The 13,261-nt window shown below is 38.0% G+C and overlaps 1 protein-coding gene across 3 annotated transcripts in view; it reads left to right on the top strand.

Moving 5' to 3' along the window:
* The window catches only part of ELL2 (elongation factor for RNA polymerase II 2), a 79,254-nt gene that overhangs the window by 38,230 nt on the left and 27,763 nt on the right, over positions 1-13,261 (top strand). For all 3 annotated transcript variants that reach the window (XM_073344547.2, XM_073344548.2, XM_073344549.2), the window contains exons 5-8: positions 1,273-1,532; positions 7,402-7,526; positions 7,679-7,772; positions 10,541-11,120. In XM_073344547.2, coding sequence (XP_073200648.1) covers positions 1,273-1,532; positions 7,402-7,526; positions 7,679-7,772; positions 10,541-11,120 — 1,059 coding nt within the window. The remainder of the gene's footprint in view (positions 1-1,272; positions 1,533-7,401; positions 7,527-7,678; positions 7,773-10,540; positions 11,121-13,261) is intronic.

Raw genomic sequence — 13,261 nt, 5'->3', positions numbered from 1 at the left:
TATTTGTGATAATCGTATCCACCTTTACTATTACCTAGCCTTCTGGGAGTGTCCAGAATGAGACATCTTCAGTGTGAGAGACATGACATGACATGACATCTGGAAGGAGGGTCCCAGCCATGGGAGAGTTTCCCTCCGCTCCAGCTTGATGCTCTTTTTCCCCTGAGATTTTCATTTTCTTCAACAGCACAGAAGGTGTCAGACTGCGAATGGGACCACTCTGTTGTGTTCCTGAAAGTCTCTTCTATGTACCAAACTTATAAGGAATTGGGTTTGGAGGAATGATCAGCTTTTAGCAAGTCTCTGATCGGAGCCAAAATAGTAAACCTATTACAGTAAAGTTCTTAGATATATTGATGCTGAGTCCTGACTATAGTGGTAAATATTTAAGTGCTAAAAAAAGAATACCTGGCCACTTTGCTTTGATTCTGGTGCGGAAGAGCTATTGCTACTAACCATTTATCTTTATGGAAAAATAGCCTGTTTGATTAAGTAAGCTGTTGAACATGTTTACTTCATTATCTTTGGAGGGGTGCCTTTACAAACATGCAGCAGCACCTGAATTTATTGGGAAGCAATGTTTTCTAGGCATGTAAAACTTTTTATTAGAAACAGAGCATTTTTGAAACTTCTATGGATTTGATTTGCAAAGGTGTTGCATTTGACAGTTTCTTTCTAGTGAGAAATGTCAGGTCAGTTACATGGATTGTTTGGGTAATGGAGGCAAAATAGTTTCATTTTTGAAATTGTATGGCACCAATGATTGGATCTGACACTCCATTAATCAATTCAGTACATGGTGTTGAATGTAAGTTTTGTTTTTTTCCCCCAATTGCACAACCAGGCTTGTATATTCATTTCCAAGTCATGGTGCTGTTAATATGTAGATTTGGGTTCCTTAGGCACCAATGGAGAACATTTTAGTCACAGGAAGTACTTAGTTTCATATGAGTTTTGTCCTCATTTAAAATATAAAATATCCCATTAGTTTGATGTTGAACTTTTCTCAGCCTGTAAATTACTTAAGAAAATATTGAAGGCATGCCTCTGTATAACAGAGCAACATATCTTGCCCTCCTAGCAATATCATTTGCATTTGAGTAATTTCATATCCAACTTTTTGAGTTCTTAAAACGATGCATTTTATGATCCCCTCCTTGGACTAAACAATACTTGTACATTTAACACTCGGAGTTAAACTTTGGGAAAAATCAGATGTTTATAAATCAGACGAGCTATTAATTTTTCCCCCTTTTTGAATTCTGGACTTAGGTAAAAGAGTACAGATTCGGAAAGCACCACAAAGTATTCCAGATGCAGTGCCCGAGAGGAAAAGGTCAACACCCATCAATCCTGCAAATACAATACGAAAGACCCACGTAAACAACAGTGTTTCTCAGCGACCATATAGAGACAGGGTGATTCACTTACTGGCACTGAAGACCTACAAGAAACCAGAGCTACTTGCTCGCTTGCAGAGAGATGGTGTTAATCAAAAAGACAAGAACTCCCTTGCAGCTATCCTTCAGCAGGTGAGAACATCTGGATAGGATGTCTTTTCTGCTCTTTCTGCTCCTTTTCCTGGTTGTTTCTTAATACAGTTCAGGATTTTACTACCATATTTCATCTAGAAATTTGAGGGTTCACTTTGGTGAATGGCAGACACATTTATTGATATTCGCTCTTCGACAGTCTTCTTGAAAAGCTGCCATGTTTTGTAAGTACTCAAAACAAACTGGAAGTTTAATGAGTTTATAGGGGAAGTTTGTACTATTGAAGATTTCTAAAGCTCTTCATGAGTGATAGGGAACAATTGCTGGGTATATTTTTAGCTATCTTTTCCCTACTGCAGTTTTTTTCCCCAGGAGGCTTACTCTTTTTTATTACTCCAAGCTGTTTAATTGGTGAACATAGTTTCTCTTAACTTTTCTTCTCGTAACTGTTCAGACTAATTCACTAAGGAACTTCTGTTTCCATTGACGAGTTTACTAGCCCTTTTTATAAAGAGGAAAGCTGTTTTGGGGGTGATGTTTAAATGAGAAAAAATCTGCATAATCAAGAGTAGTGGCCTATAAGTTGGTGCCTAATCTCATTGAGTTCTATTACAAAATATTTAACTAGCTATCCTGGGATTGAAACTCTTATTTAAATGTTACAGTAAATGAAAATATTGGTGTTTGCTTTCTGTCAAAGAAAATTTCTTTAAATAGTTCGTTCTTCACTAAAAACATGAATGATATTTTAGAAGGAACTTCATATCTCTTTGCAAAAGAAAATATATCTGTAACATTACACATGTACTGCACACTTTCTTGTATGTATATGCATGCAAAGATAGCCGTGAAATTGAAGAAATCCCTTTTTACACTGCACTGTTCACACACTGCTTAAGCTGTGCACTGGTAGCTTTGGATGTCGGAGCACCTTGAGTGAATTACAGTTCTGTCTGGAGTCGTCATTATTCCTTCACTTCTTTAACCTTTATTAAGAACATAAGAATGGCCATACTAGGTCAGGCCAATGGTCCATCTAACCTGTATCCTGTCTTCTGACAGTGGCTGGTGCCAGATGCTTCAGAGGGAATGAACAGAACAGGGCAATTTATCGAGTGATCCGTTCCCTGTTATCCACTGCGAGCTTCTGTCAGTCAGAGGTTTAAGAACACCCAGAGCAGGGGGTTGCATCCGTGACCATCTTGGCTCATAGCTATTGATGGACATATCCTCCTCCATGAACGTGGTATTTTTTTTAATCCAGTTATACTTTTGCCCTTCGCAACATCTCATGGCAACAAATTCCACAGATTGTGCATTATGTGAAGGAGTACTTCCTCTTGTTTGTTTTGAACCTGCTATCTATTAATTTCATTGGGTGACCCTGATTCTTGTGTTATGTGAAGGGGTAAATAACACTCTTATTCACTTTCTCCACACCATTCATGATTTTATAGACCTCTATCTTATCCCCCCCTTAGTCATCTCTTTTAAGGTGAACAGTCCCTCTCTTCATGATCTCTCCTCAGATGGAAGCTGTTCAATACCCCTGATGATTTTTGTTGCCCTTCTCTGTACTTGTTCCAATTCTAATATCTTTTTTGAGCTGGGGCGAGCAGAACTGCATGCAGTATTCATGGTGTGGGTGTACCATGGTTTTATATAGTAGCATTATGATATTTTCTTATTATGAACTTTCCTAATAGTTCCTAACCTTCTGTTAGCCGTTTTGACCGGTGCGGCACATTCAGCAGATGTTATCAGAGAATTAGCTATGACTCCGAGATCTATCTTGAGTGGCAACAGCTAATTAGACCTCAGCTAATTTAGACCCCATCATTTTGTACAGTTAGTTGGGATTATGTTTTCCAATGTGTATTACTTTGTATTTACCAACGTTGACTTTCATCTGCTATTTTGCTACCCAGTCTTGTGAGATCCCTTTGTAACTCTTCACAGTGAGCTTTGGACTTCGCTGTCTTGAGTAATTTTGTATCATCTGCAAACTTTGCCATCTCACCATTTACTCTTTTTCCAGACCATTTAGGAATATGTTGAAGAGCACTCTTCCCAGTACAGATCCTTGGGGGGGAACCTGCTATTTTTCTCTCTCCACTGTGAAAATTGACCATCTGTTCCTTTGGTTCCTATCTTTCAACCCAGTTACTGATCCATGAGGACCTTCCCTCTTATGCCATGTCTGCTTACTTTGCTTAAGAGCCTTTGGTGTGGCTTTTTGTCAAAGACTTTTTGAAAAGTCCAGATACACTATATCTGCTGGGTCATCCTTGTCCATATATTAGTCGACCCCCTCCAAGTATTCTAATAGATTGGACAGGCTTGATTTCTCTTTGCAAAAGCCATGTTGACTCTTTCCCCAATATATAGTGTTCATCTTTTGTTCTCTCCATGAACGTAACTTTTTTTTGTAGCGGAGTTCTAGTTCTTTTGGAGAGGGTAGTGGATTTTTTCTTCACCAAAATTATCCTTAAGCTTGCGTTCTGTAATTTTAGGCATGCTCTTGGACTCAAAGGGTTGAGTTCTCATTTCATGTCCCGTTATAAAGAGTTGTTGGGGAAAAAAATGCTTGGTGGGATACCTTTTTAACACTCTGCTTTGCCTATCCCCACATTGACTACCAGAATGCTGTAAATTTAGTCTCACTTCATTTTATTCATCTCTAAAATAGGCTTTAGTTTAAAATTAAAAATTTTTGGTATGGCTTAATCCACCACTTACAGAATTCTTTTCATACATATTTACTGTAACTTCCATCTCCATAATGGTTAATTCATTGGCTTTTAAACCAGGAATAAGTGTTGTCCATTTGTGAATTGAGCAATAATAAATATGCTTAAATCAGTTTTTCAGACAGTAAGATTAAATTTATGTAAATTTTAAGTGTATGTAGATTGAAGTATTTTTATGCAACCTTTAAAGTGTTAGCAATTGTCATTTTCTGTATCTTACTGTAATAGTTCTAAGAGATTAGGATGACAGATTCTGAATAGTCAGCCATGGTGTAGCTGCATAGCAAAGAAATTGGACCTAGATGAAACATTGACATGTTTTTAACCTGGATCAAAGAAAGGGATCGCTAATAAACTTTGAACATCTGCCAGAACAATAAACTGAAAGTTTGAATAGTGCTTTTGTTAAAATGTTCAAGGTCAGATGTCAGTTAATTGTATAGTTTAGTCATAAGCTATACTTGTATCTTTTTTACCATAACACTCCCATCCCCTTGTAGAACCTACTGATGCTAACGTAAAATTCTAAAGGCTAGGCCTGCATAAGTGCACAATGGGGGAAGGGGGAGATGGGTTCAGTGATTTTTCTCCAATCCATCCTCCTCCATGACTGTGGTATGGAATAGCTGTCTCAATGCCTGCTACGTCCCCAGCGCATGCACCTCTCAGAAAAGTGTGCCATGCAAAGTGCTTTAATTACTACTTGGCCTTCAGAAGCTAGCAGTATAATGCTAACTCATCTTATTTCCACACTACAAAGTTTTTATTTTTAGTTCAGTAATGCTATCATTTCATCAGCAAAGTTCTATAGACCTTTTATTAGAAAGTGTTACACCATAAATCGGGTGAGCAAACTATGGCCCACGGGCCGTTTTAAGCTGGCCCATGAGCCACAGCACACGGGTCAGCCCTGCTCTGGCCCGGGCGCAGGGTCAGGGGCCGCATCATGCAGCTCCCGGAAGCTGCAGCATGGCCCCGCTCTGGCTTCTATGCGCTCCAATGAGAGCTGGAGGGGCGGTGCTTGCAGATGGGGCAGCATGCAGAGCCACCTGGCTGCACCTCTGCATAGGAGCCGGAGAAGGGACATGCCACTGCTTTAGGTAAGTGCTGCTCGGAGCTTGCCCCAGCCCTGATCCCGCTCTCCAAACCGCTCGATCCCAGCCTGGAGCACCCTCCTGCACCCCAAACCTCTCATCCCCAGAACCCGCACCTCCAACCAGAACCTACAACCCTGTCCCAGCCCTGATTCTCCCCCGCTCCCCCACTCTCCAAATCCCTCAGTCCCCGCCCAGAGCACCCTCCTACACCCCAAACTCCTCATCCCCTGTCCCTCCCTCACCACAACCCCAATTTTGTGAGCATTCATGGCACACCATACAATTTCTATTCCCCGATGTGGCCCTCGGGCCAAAAGGTTTGCCCACTCCTGCCATAAATGGTCTTGAGTACGCAAGTGTAGTAACTTTTAGTTAGGGGCTGAAACTGGGAGGCTAAACATAGTTACTGTTTGCACATGTAAGAAAACATTTTTTTATTGAAAGTACTACTATTACCTTGCTGTTCCTAACAAATGTGTCTGCTCTCTTTGATTTTAGTTTGATTTTATTTGTTTCAGACAATATGGTGGATCACTAAAAGTCTTTACAGGCAAAATATAGGCATATACAAGTCCTAGTATTTGTTTTTTGAAATACAGTATCACAACCAGCTGTGACAGAATACATAAAACACTTCAAAAATGAGACATGGAACAATACAAAACATACCTAATGTACTTGATCCACTAGCACACATTCAGATACCCTCTTTCTTTGAGACTTAGTCCAAACTTTTTGGGAGGGGAGGGCAAATCTGCATAAATCACGATTGTGTCCATATGCTTTTCAGCCTACAAGGCTCTCTTTAATATCTTGACTAGGAGTAACAGGCAAAGGCCCGGTTTCTGAACTTCAGAGGTCTGTTACAAATAGTACAGTTTGAAGGTCTAAAATGGGATTTGAAGGGGAAAAGTTGCCAAATTAATGCTTTGATGTGGCAGGCATCAGTGAGCATGGATTTTTACCAACATGACTCTTTTCAAATACACAATGTATTTCTCTTCAGGAAAGGAAGGGGGACCTATCAGAAGCTGTCTTAAAGCAGAGCATTAATAGGATGTATATGCTAACAAACAACAAGGCATTAATTAGTATGGAATTAGGAGTACAATATTTTTTCCTGGAATTCATGGATATCTGTTTTGCATGTACGCTTGGGGCTTATCATAAAATTAGGTGTGGAACAGCGCATGTACATCCCTTCTTAGTTACATTTCTGCAAAATTTTACTTGTACCCTTCTTGCATGACTAAAATGTGTTTGATACACATGGCTGAAATTGCCTTACATCTTCATTAAACCAAAACGTTTTAGGTATACTTTTTAAAAAAAAAAAAAAAAAAAAAAAGTCACTCATTAAACTTACAACAGTTTTTGTCCCTTTTTCATTAAAGGGAAAATTTAGTGTTGAATCAAGTATTGTACTATCTTGACACTCTCCGGTGGAATGCAACAACTTCATGTGGTTTCTAGGAAGTGTGAATGTACTAAACTCCATGACCCAGTCTCTGGGAAACAAGAAAAGCTACCTATTTTTGTCATAGTCATTTGGCTAGATAAAAAAGCTGTTCTTGCTGGCACTGCAGTATGAGTTACCACTATTCCTAAAGCTGTACCAATTTTCCCTTTTTGTGATCTAATATCATTGATATCAGCAGAACTGTGTTGGCTGCTATTCCATTAGAAATACAGGAAAAATAAACACTTGAATTATAATGTTCGAACTTGAACACTTAAAGTTAGAATTCTAAATTTGTATTTAGTCATGTAAATATGAATAAGCCTGACTAATGTACATTGACCTTCAGATCTTTTGAAAAATCAGGCCATTCTTTTATAAGTACCTAAATTCACACACCCAAGATTGAACCTTTTTGTATGCCAAAATTTTCACTATATGAAAGGTCTGTCCTTTATTGCCTTTAAAGCCGAAGGCTAGAAAATACAGAATACATTTTTTCATGGTTATATTTTCAACCTATATTTAAACTGTCCAATCTTTTCTAGTATTGTAACTTGTAGATAGCTTTAATATTTGTATTTTTAAATATATATTTGTAGGTAGCCAACTTGAATCCCAAGGACAACTCTTACACTCTGAAGGATTATGTATTTAAAGAGATCCAAAAAGATTGGCCTGGATACAATGAGATAGATAAACAGTCATTGGAGTTAGTACTTTCTAGGTAAGTTCAAGCTTTTTCTTTAATGGTAGCAATAAAAGAATACATGGTTTGAGAAGTAACAGGCTTCTTTCTTCCCAAATAATGTAAGATCTATTAGAGCATCTTTTTCTTGATTTTTTCCTTGTAACCTGGAATATGGGTGATCTTTACAGAAAACTAAATTCATCTCAGAATGTCACCAGCACCAGTCATTTGGAATCTCCTCTAAGTTCTTCTAAAGATGCTGCATCTGCTTCTCCTTCCCAGGTATTTAATTTGTGATTTTCTTTATATTGCAATATGATGCAGTCAGACTTAATACATACAAGTTTTATATTGGTGTGAAAGCTTGAATCATGTAATGAGAAGCACCCGTACCCCTTCTAATGTATGAAGAAGGTGAAGCAACTATTTCTGGGTAATTGGATGGTGGCATAGAATAAAACTTAAAAAAAAATAGTTGCACCATGGAAGACTGTGGAACTGATGTGTGGGTTTTTTAAAAAATTCTTGTCATGTAGTTCCTAAGAACCTCAACTTAATAACCCTGTTTTTAGAGATCAGATAGCGTTGTAGTAAACCAGACTTCTACGTAGATGGCTCATAAAATGTTTTGTGAACATAGATTCTCAAACATAGCCTATTGCTATGGTATCTGAACTCATAAGTGACCATACAAAATGTAACTATTAATAGCATGTTGGCAAAAGTTGTGTCCTTACTCAGGGTTGAACTTGTCCTCAAAGGCTTAACTTTTTAGGTGTCAGTCACTTTCTGGTTGTTAAATACTTAGACAACAAATATACCTCATATATTGCCAAAGAATTTATCTTGGTGTGTCTTGGTACTTCAAATGAAGGCAAGATATTTTTGTTACTTAACTCTTGTACCCTGTTGTATGCTGTCATAACCATAAGGGTAGCCTAAAATTCCTCCTTACCTGTAAGGGGTTAAGAAGCTGAAATAACATGGTTGGCACCTGACCAAAGGAACCAATGGGGACAAAAGATACTTTCAAATCTGGGGGTGGGGGAGAGAGGCTTTGTTTTGGGTTCTTTGTTTCTGTGTTTGCTCTTAGGAATAAGAGGGACATCAATCCATGCCCTCCAAACCATTCTGAACCAGTCTCTCATATTACAGAAATTGTAAGTACAGCCAGGCAAGGTGTATTAGTTTATCTTTGTTTTCTCAACTTGTGAATTTTCCCTTTGCTGGAGGGAGGTTTATCCCTGTTTTGTTATAACTTTGAAACTAAGGCTAGAGGGGGTTCCTCTGTGTTTTGTGCATCTTTTGTTACCCTGTTAAGTTATCTTCCAACCTGATTTTACAGAGGGGATTTTTACCTTTTCTCTTTTTTTTAAATAAAATTCTTCTTTTAAGAACTGCCTTTTTTTTTTTTTTTGTGTCCAAAGATCCAGGGATTTGGGTCTGTGTTCACTTTAACCAATTGGTTAGGATATTATTCTCAAGCCTCCCCAGGAAAGGGGGTATAAGGGCTTGGGGGGATATTTTGGGGGAATAGGAACTCCAAGTGGTCCTTTCCCTGATTCTTTGACTGAATCACTTGGTGGTGGCAGCATACTGTTCAAGGACAAGGTGGAATTTGTGCCTTGGGAAAGTTTTTAACCTAAGCTGGTAAAAATAAGCTTAGGGGGTCTTGCATGCGGGTCCCCACATCTGTACCCCAGAGTTCAGAGTGGGGAAGGAACCCTGGCATATGCTGTGGGTGTTCGGTCTATCTGTACTGTCATATTGTTTTGATATTTGATTTTTCTGTCATGCAGGCATTTTTATGCTGCAGCCTTTTAACCCTTAGTTTAAATGCAGTATTTACACTGGACAGGACAGAAATAGGGTGTTTTAGGGCAGCAATATTGTTTCTGGGAAAAAATTAATTTATTTTTGCTGTGGGTGTTGTTCAGATATCAGTTATGATTAAGTGTAGTCCACTGGGTAAAGGATGGAACTGAGTGAGAAGACCTGGGTTCTAGATGCAGCCTCGCAGCAGGTGTCTGAGACCTTGGATAAATCACTTATTTCTCTGTGCTTCCCTTGTTCATCTATAAAATTGAGATAATACCCACTTTAATAAAGCACTGGGAGACTTTCAGATGAAAAGCATTATTTAAGATAAAGTATCAGTGATTGCAGTAAAAATATAAAATAGCACTATAGCAAAGGCAGTAGAAGAGCATTCTTAAAAATTATTGGGTGGTGCTTTCATTTGCTGTTTTGGGACAGGTGAAATGAAGTACTGAACATCCTGTACTGAGGTCATTAACATATTTGGGATGGGGAAATAAATACATACCCGTTTCTTGCCAACTTTGGCTACTGTTTCTCATGGTAGTGAAATAGTATAAATTGTGTAGTTCTGTCTTCTCATCTGCTCAAACACACACACTGAATCTGGAAGTAATTCAGCTGTGTGGTACAGAGCTCTGCTTGGCACTTCTGGGCAGAGGCACTGCTTTGTACTGAAACATAAGCAATATATGCTTGTTAAGCAAACTGACATGAGTCAGATAGTATTTCAAAAGAACTCCAGTATTCTCTGAGGATAATTTAGACCCCAGGCTCCCTATAGCAGAAACTTGATTTTTCCTTGCCCCTTTTTGAGGTTTAGGCTTTCTGATGTGCACACTGTTCCACATGGGTTGGAACTGCCTGAATAAAACAGACTATATAGAGGCAGCAACTGTTTACTTACTGAATGTATCTGCACTGCACAAATATCTAGAGTACTGACTAACCTGTCATGTTCCAGCATGGACTGTGATACTTCCCCAGACAATGTCTTATGTGGTTCCAAAGTCTTGGTCAAGATCTGAAGGGGATCGTCTCAGGATGACAAAAAATTTTTAAAGCTATCTAGATTTATTTTTTAAGCATGAAACAAAGCACATGTTTAGTTGTGATCTTCATCTTATCTAAAGATAAATTAGAAAGCATAAGAGACTAGGTTTTAATCCGTTTGTTGTAGACATACCTTAGAATTGGATTAAATGGAAACTAATGGTCTTTTTTTATTGCAGAAACGGCTGTTGGATTCAGATTTTATTGATCCTTTAATGAATAAAAAACCAAGAATATCTCACCTTACCAATAGAGTTCAACCAACACTAAATGGTCACTTGACTGCTTCCAATGAGAGAGCTACTGCACCACCCCCACCCCCACCACCTCCCCCTGCAGCCGCTGCCACCCCAGCTCCTCCAACGCTTCCTTCAACTCGCCTTCCTGTTTCAAATCCTCCTCAACCGGTGAACTCTAACTCCAATTCCCCTAGCACTCCTGAAGGCCGAGGGACTCAAGACCTGCCTATTGATGGTTTTAGTCAGAATGGCAACAGCATCTTTGAGGACCAGCAAGAAAAATATACCTCTAGGACTCCTTTGGAAATGCCAGCACCCACTGCAGTTGAGTTAGCGTGTCCAAAGTCAACAGATGAGGTACATTCAGTGTTGCACAAAAAATCCAAAAAGAAGTCAAAAAAACATAAGGAGAAGGACCAAATCAAAAAACATAACATGGAGAGTATGGAAGAAAAGGAGAAAGACCTTAAGAAAGAAGAAATTGTCAAGCTGAAAAATTCCAGTTTGGATTCAAGTGAAGGTATTTAAAAAAGCAGCACTTTAAATTACTTTATGGATAAGTGAGACTGATCTAGTGGGTAAAACAATGGACCAGAAATAAGACCTTAGTTCCACTCGTAACTGCTACTGATTCACTAAATGTTGAACAAGTTACTTAACCTCTCTCTGCTGCCTCCTTCCATAGCTGTAAAATGGGAATAATGATAGTTACCTGCCTTTACATATAGCAATTTTCACCTGAACCAAAGTGCAAATTATTACCTTACTAAGCTTTAAGGCTATACAAAAACAAAAGGGAGGAATGACACATGTACACAAGTACAGCTATATTGGCACTCCAGACAAAATGTTGTTCAATTTTATTTTTGGTAAGATTGACTTCAGCTTTTGAATAACAGGAATAATTCATATTTTTAAAAAATTATAAACACTTCATTGTTGGATGGAGTGTTGGGTAGTCAAAAGGAGAGAACAAAAAGGAATACTACTTTGGTTTTGTTTTATAAACTATAAGGTGTTCACATACCACTTTGAATGCAGGGCAGTTTAATTATTAACTGTATTAGGCCAAATCAATTTATCAATGGGCGTCAGTACTGTTAATGTTTACTGCATTCTTCAGAGAACTGACTCTGACTTCATGGCTGTGAAATGACTTCTAAAGAAAAAGCAAACTAACTGAAATTTGATTGATCATACAGTACAATGTTCTCATTTCACAGTGGCTGGAAGACCAACCCACAGAAAATTAATGAATTTTGCAAATTAACAAGTAAAAGTACACACTAAAGGAAGAGATAATGTTGCATAACATACACTTAACTGCAAATTATTTTTAATTATAGTACAGTAGCAATTGTAGAGTAATTTTGTGTTTAAAAAAAAAAATCTAGTATTGTGAATCTTTATTCCAGATCTCTGAGAGTTGGGAAGAGACTGTTTTCTCTTTACAAAAAACCTTGCAGTTTACTCAGATGTAAACTAAAGTTTAAATTTGGACACTTCTCTCCTTCCTCTTTCCTGCTCCAGAAATTATTCTTGCAACTACTTTAAGCAGTCGTAGAGAGGATATTAAAAAAATCTTAAAATTGTGCTTGTAAAACCAAATGAAAGCTTACCAAATATATTTGCTTTCCTAATACTATTTTTTTAAAAGGTTGTGGAATGTGGCTGTTAACTCAAAATCCATAACATATCAGTTGGAGCTACAAAGTTTAATATTGACATTTAATAAACAAATATCAAGTGTAAGTAAGGGCAATTACTTGAAACGTGAAATGCAAGGTTAAAGGATCTTCTGTTAATTCAGAAGTCAGATTCAGCCCTCACCTAGTCTAAAATTGTTTCTCCTCTGGAAACAGAGCTGATTGTATGGATTGGATTCACTTTGTAGACTGCTGATGGATAAAGCTGGATCTTTCCGATTCATTTATACACACAATATGGCTGCCGTTGTAGGGGTGAAATATATGTTTCTGAAAATCTTTGTGCTCAGTACACCAGTATATGGTGGCATTCAGGGTACTGTCAGTCAGTTACAGAATTCTAAATGCCTAGTAAAATTCTATACTGTGCCTTAAATTGATATTTATGTTGCTAGGGCACCCACAACTTGCTGGGGCACCTTCAGAGGAAGACCTCGTTGTGTAAAATTTTTATTTTAAAAAAAATACTCCTTTTTAAAATTGGATTTTTGTTCATAGTACTGAAATTTGGATAACATAGGTTTTATTTGTATAATATTTATTTTGTATCTCTCACGGAATTGATAGTTCCTATTAAACTTTGCACTTCTGATTAGGCCTCAACTGGAATATTGTGTCCAGTTCTGGGTGCCACATTTCAAGAAGGATGTGGATAAATTGGAGAAAGTCCAGAGAAGAGACACAAAAATGATTAAAGGTCTAGAAAACATGACCTATGAGGAAAGATTGAAAAAATTGGGTTTGTTTAGTCTAGAAAAGAGATGACTGAGATGGGATATAAGTTTTCAAATACATAAAAGGTTGTTACAAGGAGGAGGGAGAAAAATTGTTCTTCTTAACTCCTGAGGATAGGACAAGAAGCAATGGGCTTAAATTGCAGCAAGGGTGGTTTAGGTTGGACATTAGGAAAAACTTCCTAACTGTCAAGGTGGTTAAGCACTGGAATAAATTGCTT

This window comes from Lepidochelys kempii, chromosome 5 (assembly GCF_965140285.1).
Source record: "Lepidochelys kempii isolate rLepKem1 chromosome 5, rLepKem1.hap1, whole genome shotgun sequence".
Lineage (NCBI taxonomy): Eukaryota > Metazoa > Chordata > Testudines > Cheloniidae > Lepidochelys > Lepidochelys kempii.
Note: the sequence above shows the minus strand (reverse complement) of the source record. Positions and strands in the feature narration are given on the sequence as shown.